Here is a 9,886-nt window from a genome sequence, read left to right on the forward strand (position 1 = left end):
GCTCAGTTTTTTTTTCCTCTGTAAAGTAGGGGTGGTAACTGTATTTCATGGGGTTGTTGGGAGGCCAGCTTGGTCTACAGAGCGATGTCCAAGACAGCTAGGGCTACACAAAGAAACCCTGTATGTAAAGAAACAGAGATTGAATGAAAAATGAAAATGGCAGAAACTGAGCCCCTTGGAGGCAGAGGTTTAGGGTAGGGGCAGCCACTGGTGTGAGACTTAGCCTGGGTTTGAGACCTAACAGAGACAACATGCATAAATTTTCTATCATTTGGAACCTTTACATTCTCTAACTCTTCAATTGTTAGGTACTAATTTGACAATGCTAATTTTTGCCTGCCTCTGGAAAAAGGCCACATCCGTTATTTAAATCTGTGGGCATTTAATTCAGACTGCAGAAGCACACGGATCCACTGTAACGCCCAGGTTCCCACCTTCGAGCTACACCAAAAAGGGAAGCAGGGAATAACTAGGGAACTATTTCGCCCCTGGAGCAAAAGCGTGAGAAAGCGCGTTTGCGTTACTGCGCATGTGCCGAGGCTTAGCGCGCCGGAAGTCCCGCCTCCATTTCCGTTGGCTCCAATCTGAGCTGAGTGTTCGGGTTGCGCGCGCGCTTCGGAGCCTCACCCGGAAGCTGATGTCTTAAGAGCGGAGCGCGAAGATGCGAATATGAAGTAAGGATTTAGTTTCTCTGAGGACAGGGGAGGGAGTTTCTCTGAGGAAGGGAGAATGGATTGAGGAGGGCCGCCCATAAGGGCGGGGACAGGTCCTCGCCTTCAGGGCCTCGGGGCGGGAGACGACCGGTACGTAGAAGGCGGGCTGTGAGGAAATGTACTTAAACGTCTTTCCCTTCTCCCGCACAGCCCTTTAACTAAGGTGAAGCTGATCAACGAACTGAATGAGCGAGAGGTTCAACTTGGGGTGGCAGAAAAGGTGTCTTGGCACTCGGAATACAAAGACAGCGCCTGGATCTTTCTTGGTGAGGTCTACATTTTTCTCTAGCAGTGCCTTTCAGAGTCTGTACCTCCCCTCCCCTCCTCCCCCTTCCTCCTGGTTGTTTAGCGCCCCTGGTCGTCACCTCTGAACACGCTGCTCGTCACCTCACACTCTTGCAGCTAGTCTGCTCACAGGTTCCTTTTTCACTTGGCCCCTATGATACTGCTTAGAAATTGGTATTTGCCATTCATTATATGAAAAATCTTGCCACTTGGTTGCTTAGAGACAGTTAACTCCCCAGGCAACCCATAGTGATGTCAAGGAAACTGAGGCGCACAGGGGTTACTGGGCTTGCTTAAGGTGCTGCATCACTCAAAACTATAGGGCTGTGTTCTTAGTCCTTATTGCATGTCTATTATCTGCCGTTTCTCAGAATTATTTTCCTCTTGTAAGTGGCTGCTTCTCCCAGTTCTTTGTTGTATTGTTAGGTACCAGAACAGACATTAACTGGCTTGGACGACATTGAGGGTTTCTCCTGCTTAACATTTGAAAGGCTATCTGAAAATGTGGAGGGATGTGAGCTTTGTTGTTCATTAAGGGAAAACTACTGATGAAAAGAATACAGTCTGGATTACACCCCTGGCCCTGGGTAGATACCGGGACATTTTCAGGAATCCTAAATGTTACATGCTTGTGTTCCCCTTCCTTAAGACAATCCAACAGGCTTTAAATTTTCTGGCCAGGAGTCACCTGTCAGGAAAGCTCAGTCATCTAAAGACACGCTAAGGACATGGGAGGGAAATGATCCCCAGTGCAGTTGTTACTGGTCTCTGTGTTAAGTCTACCTGTTATTCTGAGTTCTCACTTATCCCCTGCCCTCCCTTTCTGTCCATTCTCTGGATGCTGGCTGGAATCCTGAACATGCTTGCCCGGAACACTTTGGACTGTCTCATTCCAAATCTAAAGGCTCTCCTATCCCCTTGAACCACTCCTCTACCTCCATCTCTGTGCATTGCTGCTTGCTTGACCGCTAATTCAGAAGGCATGGCTGCTTCTTCTGCAGCTCCTTCATCCCAGTAGCTGCTGAAGCTTACAACTTGCTTCCCTATCAGCTCTCTCTCAAATGCTAATAAAATGGACCTCAAGCTTCCTCCTTAGTCTGCTTTAGAATTATATTATCAAGATAAGACATTACTAGCCTTTGTAAAAGGGGAACTCTTAACTCTCTGGTGACAATATTATTATCCTGTATTCACTTTATGTCCCAACCAAAATCCTGCAGTTTACCTTTGGAAAGAGGCTGTTGTAATAGGTATTGTGTTAAGCACTTTATATTCCTCATTTTACTTTATTTCTCTAACACTCCTGTGAGGCAAATATGATACCATCCCATTTTTACACTTGAGGGAAAACATGGAGGGAGGGGAAATTGTTTCCTATGAAATGCTTAATATTATCCCTTATAAATCTTAGCTTGCACATAAGTGAGGGTAATAATAGTATACTTAAACTTGCTGTTTATGAGATTGAGTCTTGTGCAGGAAATCACCTGCTTTATAGGATTTTTGGATGTGAGGATTCAAAGATAAAATTAATTTGGTGAGTGATGACCCCAGCCTTTCCACTCAGAGTTACTATTTTTTTCTCTTTCTCTTCTCTTCTTTTCTTTCCCTCCTTTCCCTTCCTTTTCTCCTTTTTTTCTCTCTCTCCCTCCCTTCCTTCTTCCCTCCCTCCTTCCCTCCTTCCCTCCTTTTCTCTCTCTCTCTCTTCCCCCCTCCCTCCCTCTGTACCTCCCTCTCCCTCTTTCTTCCTTTCTTTCTCTCTTTCTTTGAGGCAGAGTTTTACTATGAAACCACTGTGTAGACCAGGCTTGCCTGGAACTCACAGAGATCTGAGAGTTAATTACTTTCCTTCCGGACTACTGTCACTATACCCACTCATTCTATCATTGGATTAGACTGATATATTTGAGATTGTGGCTTGTTTAATCTGTACCTCCAGTGCCTAGCATGCAGTAAACACTTGCTTAATGTTTGTTGAACCCAAGTGTTTGTTTTCTTCTAGGAGGGCTTCCTTATGAACTGACAGAAGGAGACATCATCTGTGTGTTCTCACAGTAAGTCCTCTGTTGTTACCTATCTCCTGGGTGCATAGAACAGTTTGCTTCCATAGAGTATTTTTGTAACAGCAACAAAGCATTTCAAGCTGGGTGTGGAGTTGTACACCTCTATAAGAGGCTGAGGTAGGAAGATCACTTGGAGTGAGACCCTGCCTCAAAAAGCCATGAAAACCATTTAATTCTAGGCTGAATGACATCCATGCATGGGGAAGGCTAGAGTCTAGCTCAGTCCCAGGTTAGATAAGGTTCCAGAGAATTACCACATGGGAGATCCCAAAGCTTGGATCATTTGAGAGTCTGTCTGAGGGACTTTAGTCCGTTTCTGTCATTTTTACTGAGCTTCGTTCTGCATGGGCTTACATTGGAACAGACAGGCATTCAGGAAGATGCAGTATTGCCCCTTCTCTTTGGGTTCTTGAAAACTATGGGTCATCCATGATCACAGGGCTCTCTGAGCCTTACCTGTATAGTATTGGGCCAAACAGAAATAGACCTTGTCTGGTATGCTTTATTATCATTGCTGAATTGTTCTCTGAAATGGTTTTACTCATTTCTACCCTAACAGGAATGCCTATTTACCCTTTTTTTTGGAGATGGGATTTATCTGTAGCCCTGGTTCTCCTGTAAAATTCTGTATACCAGGCTGGCCTTGACTCAGAGATCTGTTTGCTTCTGACTCCTAAATGCTGGGGTTAAAGGCATGTACCAACACCACCCAGTTCTGATCTTGATTAAAGTCACCTAACACTAAGGTAGTGGGTTAAATGGGTTTTTATTGGGATTATATTAATATTTTTTATTAACTTTCTGGGGGATTTTGACAGCTTTCTAATAGTGAGTCATCCTATCTAAGAAAAAGAATGTATTTCTAAAAATGTATGTTTATGTGTTTTGGAGATTTAAAAGAGTTCTTCATATAGGCTTTGTATAGTGTTTATATATTGGGTCTATTTCTAAGTATTTTGTCCTTTTTTGTTGCTGTTATGAAGGGGATTTCCCTTCCATTATATCTTCTGATTACTTTTTGTATATAAAGGGTGACTGACATTTAACTCTGTCCTGGTATTTTACCAAATTGCTTTTTTTCATTGTTTATCAGTGATGCTGTTTAATTTTCTATATATACTATTGTATATAATCTGCAAACAGAGACACGTTTACTTCTCCATTTCTGTTATCCGTTTTATCTAATTGCATTGGCTGTACCTCATTATACTGTCAACTAGTTCTCCATCTTAGTTGAATCACATTCACTATTTTGCATTGAGAAACATACTAGATTTTGGATTGGTATAATCATGTAACTTATAGGTCAATTTCTGTTTTATTTTAAGACTTAATTTATAAAGCTTTGGTCTTTATTAAAGCTTGTCTTTGTTAGGTTTGTTTTATTTTATATTCATTCTTTTTAAGGAATCAAATTTTTTAGGCCTACAGATTTCCCTGAGTATAGCTGGATTATATCCTACAAAATTTCGTGTATTTTTAATGTTTTTAAAATGTCTAAATGGTATACCCTTGACATTTTAAATTTTGGTTCATCCAACTATTAAGTTATACGTTGGCAGTGGGTTTTTTAAGAATTATAAAGAGTGTATGGATGTTTTTGCTGGCATGCATTTCTGTATCTTGAGAGATAGAAGAGGGTTCTGTACAGCTGGAGCTACTGAGAGCTGTAGGCATCCACGTGCGTGCTGGGAATTGAACCTGGGTCCTCTGGAAGAGTAGCCAATGCTTTTAACTATGGAGTCATCTCTGGCGCTCCAGTAGCAGGATTTTGTTTAAAATATTATTTCTAGTTTTATTACAGTGACTGTTGAGTATATAGTATAGATATTAGAGTTTATTTTTAACAAGTTTAACTCTATACTCAATCTACTATGTCATTTACAGTATTTTATTATATGAGTTTTGTTTGATCGTTCAGTATGAAAGCTTTTACATTTTAAATGAATAAAACATTTATAAAATAAATAGGTATGGAGAGATTGTCAACATTAATCTTGTGAGAGACAAGAAGACTGGGAAATCCAAAGGATTCTGTTTCCTGTGCTATGAAGATCAGAGGAGCACAGTTCTGGCCGTTGACAATTTTAATGGAATTAAGGTAAGTGAGCTCACTGTGTAGTCTTTGGCTGGACTTGTCCTGTGGGTAGATGAGGCTTCACTTTTTTGCCTTCTGTTTATAGCTGCAGGAATAGTACTGCTCAGCTGGGTGTACTGTGGGGGTTGTAGAAGTACTCAGGCAGACTGGATAGGAAATGATTCCAGGAAAACATTTTCTGTCTCATGCACCTGCCAGGAATCATTCCTTTTCTCTGTGTGTTAGCAAACTGTTGTTCCAGAAACATGGGTCTGTGCCCCCTTATCTGGCAGATGTTTTTAATGCATATTTTCCATCTGTTCTAGTACACTAGAGAATGAAGAGACTGGAAACACAGCTCTTGGATATTGTGCTGTGTAAGGGAACTGGGAGCTTCATCATGGCTTTAGGAATTAAGACAGAGCCATGTATATCTAGTCTATGATTTCTGTGACTTAATATATTGGCTCCTAGAAATTTTCTAGTTAAAAAATTCTGGTGACCAATTCTATAAAAATAAGCTATTGTGAAATTCTAAGTAAGTGGCATACAGAAGGAATCATCAGAGGAAAATTGCCTTTTCAGAAAAGTATGAAAATGAGAAATAGAATAAATGACAGAAGCTTTTCAGGCTTAAAGATATAAATAAAAATATATCTTTATAATAAGATATAAATAAATAGTGGAACAGTGAAATTAATCTTTAGGTTTTAGATGATATTGCCCGCATAGTAATCTGTAATGTGTCTGCTTGAAAATAGATTATTTAAAGGGCAAAGGATTAATTTTATTGTTGTTCACCTGGAAAACTCTTAACTTACAGCCCAATAATCAGTAGGAGAAGAAAAAGGTATGAGAGCTCGAGAAAAGGAAATAGGGCTAGGAATATAGCTCAGTGATAAGAGTGCCTGTCTGTCATATCCAAGACCCTGAGCTCAGTACCCTCGCTTCAGCCACCGCTCCTACCACCGTCACAATCACAGCACCAACAAAAAAATTTTGTTCCCTTGGTCTTATTTTGCCTCCTTCTTACTTTGTTGAAAAGGCAACTATAGCATTAAATTTCATGTTTCTTGTCTTCATGATTTCCTAGGGCATGTTTTCTTGTTAAATGTGTATAACTTTGTATGTATACACACACATTCATGTGTGTGATGCCTTATTTCAGGCATCATTCCTTAGAATCTGTCTATCTTCTCTTCCCTCTTCCTTCCCTTCCTCTTTATATTTTTTGTTTTTCCAAGATAGTCTCTCTCTGTGTGGCTCTGGCTGTTCTGGAGCTAGCTATGTAGACCAGGCTGGCCTCAAACTCAATGAAATTCACCTGTCTCTGGGATTAACCACCACTGCCTGGTTCCTCCCCTCTTCCTCCTCCTCCTCCTCTTCCTCCTCTTCCTCCTCCTCCTCCTCCTCCTCCTCCTCTTCCTCCTCCTCCTCTTCCTCCTCCTCCTCTCCTCCTCTTCCTCTTCCTCTCCCCCCCCCTCTATTTCTTTATTTCTTTGACAGGATCTCTCCCTTTTCTGGAACTTATCAAGTAGGCTAGGTTGCTTGGTCAACGAGCTCCAGTGGTATTCCTATCTTCCTCACAATGCTGGAATTACAAGTGTATGCCACCGCACTAATATTATGTGGGAATAAGGTTCTTATTCTTACAAGGGAAGTTTTACCAACTGAGCACAATTCCTTATAGACAATCAGTTGTGCTTTAAATTTGTAAATTCTCACAGTTTTTCATGATTCTGTGCTTTAGGGCAATACTTCTTTCTGAATGTGTTTTTAACTTTGTGATACACATAAAATATCCAGGGAGGAGGGGCTGGCTCTGTGCACAATTGCTCCAGAGAGCTCACTTGCCCCCAGGCCCGGGGATTCAGCTGCCCTAAGTGCTCTGTATTAATGCTTGCCTCCTTTAATCATTTCTTTGTACAAGGCAATGGGTGTGGTTCAAACCTTGGTTTGTTAGTTTGTTTAAATAGTTTGATGCAGGAGCTGTCTTTGCTAAACCATTTCCCTTTTGCTTAGATTAAAGGAAGAACTATCCGTGTGGACCATGTGGCAAACTACCGGGCTCCTCAGGAATCAGAAGATGTGGATGATGTGACTAGAGAGCTCCAGGAGAAGGGCTGTGGGGCTAAAACACCCCCATCAAGTCCTCCTGAAGTCTCTGAAGATGAAGATGCCAAAGTCACAAAAAAGCCCAAAAAAGGTGAAGTGTTCAAATTCAGGAGAAGAGTCGACAGTCTTCCTGTCTTCTTTTCCAAGAGTGCACAGATAGTCAGTAAACCACTCTTAAATGGAAAAGGGGAAGGTGTGAGAATACTTACTTTGGTGGAGAAAGCAGAGGTCTCTAAGGGAGGAAGCCTAGTAGTTCGGGCAGAATTAATGTCCTAACCCTTTCAGATCTCAAAATGAGATTGTTTTTGGAGATACAGCCCTTGTGTGTGGGGTTGTCTTGTACAACTTGGCCCATAAGGAGTAACAGGTGTCCAGTTTGATTCTTAAAGGCATTTGTCAGGAGGCACACCCTGTGACTGCTTCATGTTTCTGCCTGGGATGTGTATTACCTGGATGTTCTCCATCTGCTAGAATGGGAATATTTTGGAGTGTCTTAGTTTTACATGTTCTACAGAGAGAAGAAAGGCACATTTTAAAGACTTTTTTTTTTACTATTTTTCTTTCTTCTTGATTGCCCCCTCCCAGACAAAAAAGAGAAAAAGAAGAAGAAAGAAAAAGAGAAGACTGAACGCCCGGTCCAAGCAGAGCTGCCATCCTGCTCCAGAAGCAAGACAGTAAAGGAGACGGATGAGCAGAGTGCGAAGAAGCACAGCAGCAAGCCCTCAGAGAGAGCGCAGAAATCTGAATGTAGAGAGAGGAAGAAGAGCCACTCTGGTTCCCCTGATGGCAGAACTTCTTGCCGTGGTAGAGCAGAGGAACCTGAGTGGGAGGCAAAGAAAGAGAAACACAAGCATGAGCATAAGCCCTCAAGCAGGAGGGAGGGAGAAGAAAAGAGCAGAGATAAGGATAGAGGGAGGAGCTCAGGTACTCATTCCAGCAGGCATCATGGGCATTCTGAAGGGCGGAGTCATAGAAGTAGGAGTAGGAGTAGGAGTAGGAGTCCAGATAGGTCCCATAGGCATAAAAAGCACAGGTACTCTCATGAGCGCGAGTCCTTCCATGCCAGTGACCGTAGACATTACTGAAGCCTGTTCCAGCTGCCCAGTTCTTTGAAAATGAATCTTGTTGCATAATATCAGTTTCTGTTTGTTGTTATTTCTATATATAAGATTTGGTGTTTGAATTCTTTCAATACCTTACATGACAAAATTGTTGAAATTATAGTTTCAATAGCTAAATATCTATATTGAAAGGAAAACTACTAACAAATATGATCTATTGTCCATGGGAAAATATTTCGTACTGACCAGAGTGTGTGCCTAAAATATGGTTTATAAATTTGGCCCTTAAACCCACAAATCTCTGATTTAAAATGAGATTGTTAGGGAAGTCAAAACACAAGGCAATGCTGGAGTTCTAGTTTTCATGTTAGATGTTTAGAGCTCAGCATTGTAAACCTTTCAGATGACAGGCACAACTGTAAAGAGGTGTAGGCCATGAGATTTGAAGAACTTAAGAAGGATACGATAGGATACTTAAGACCAACCAGTTCCTGCCCCTTTCCTTTTCTGTTCCTATTGCCATGCCAGGGATGGAGCCTAGGTCTTTGCACATGTCAAGGGCTCTGCCACTCAGCTATAGCCCAGTTCCCTTTGTTTTGTTTTTAGTTTTTGATGGTTACATACATGTCTGTATTTTTTTCTTTGTAACTTATTTATTTGTATTGAGATGAAATTCATATAAAATAAAGCTAACCATTCTACACAGTTCAGTGGCATTCAGTCCATTGGATTAATACCATCTTCATATACTTCTAAATCATTTATACTGTTCTCTACTCTTAAAGAGTAGAGACAGTCCCTGACAAGCAGGCTTTCATTTCTATGGATTCAGCTCTTTGTGACTTTCCCCATTTCTGTGACAAAATGTCAAAATGCAGATGAAAGCAGCTTAAGGAAGGTTTCTTGTGTTTGTGTGCTCCTGTGCATGCAGGGGTTGGGGCTGTGGGTCAACCTCTGAGTGTCCGTCTCTGTCTTTGTTTGAGACAGGATCTCTTACTGCACTGGTCAGACTAAACTGACTTGGCTAGCTGTTGTGTCTTTGCTGTATTCTCGCCTCTTTTTTCTTCCAGCACCAGGGTTACAGGTACGAGTGCTGGGAATCCAAACTTCATCACTTCCCATGTCCACTCAAATTCATAACATTTTCTTCTTTATTACTATTACTTATAAATATTGAATAATTATATAAATGGAATCTGGTAGAGTCTGTTTAGTGTACATTTATGTTTTAGGGTTGACCACTTGTTTAGATAAACATTTAAGGAACTCTTTTTGGGGAAGACTAATTTTTCCTCTCATCAGTCATTAATTGCCCATAGTTCTTCATCTAGGGTTGGGGCCTTGATATTTCCCCTATCTGTAGGGGGAGATTCCCTAACTGTTTGGGTAAATAAAGACAGCAGAAGCCAGTCACTGGGGAATGATAGAGAGGTAGGTTTTCCAGGTCCCAGGAGGAAGAGGAGGAGACTGGATTGAGAAAATTTTTTTCTGCCAGGCTGTGGAGTGGAGATTGGCACCTTGTAGGCCTGGGGACTCCTAGATGAGGTGGCAGCCTCTGCAACTGGATGCATT

General features: G+C 41.4%; 1 protein-coding gene across 1 annotated transcript; it reads left to right on the forward strand.

Annotated features, from left to right (window-relative positions):
* The first annotated feature begins 662 nt into the window (after window positions 1–662).
* On the forward strand, window positions 663–8,388 carry Rbmx2 (RNA binding motif protein, X-linked 2). The gene is made up of 6 exons (NM_001113786.2): window positions 663–674; window positions 864–979; window positions 3,001–3,052; window positions 5,033–5,162; window positions 7,161–7,344; window positions 7,839–8,388. The coding sequence occupies exons 1-6, from the start codon at window positions 670–672 to the stop codon at window positions 8,336–8,338; spliced, it is 987 nt and encodes a 328-aa protein (NP_001107258.2). The 5' UTR covers window positions 663–669; the 3' UTR covers window positions 8,339–8,388.
* The last annotated feature ends 1,498 nt before the right edge of the window (window positions 8,389–9,886 follow it).

This window comes from Rattus norvegicus, chromosome X, assembly GCF_036323735.1.
Source record: "Rattus norvegicus strain BN/NHsdMcwi chromosome X, GRCr8, whole genome shotgun sequence".
Taxonomy (NCBI): Eukaryota; Metazoa; Chordata; class Mammalia; order Rodentia; family Muridae; genus Rattus; species Rattus norvegicus.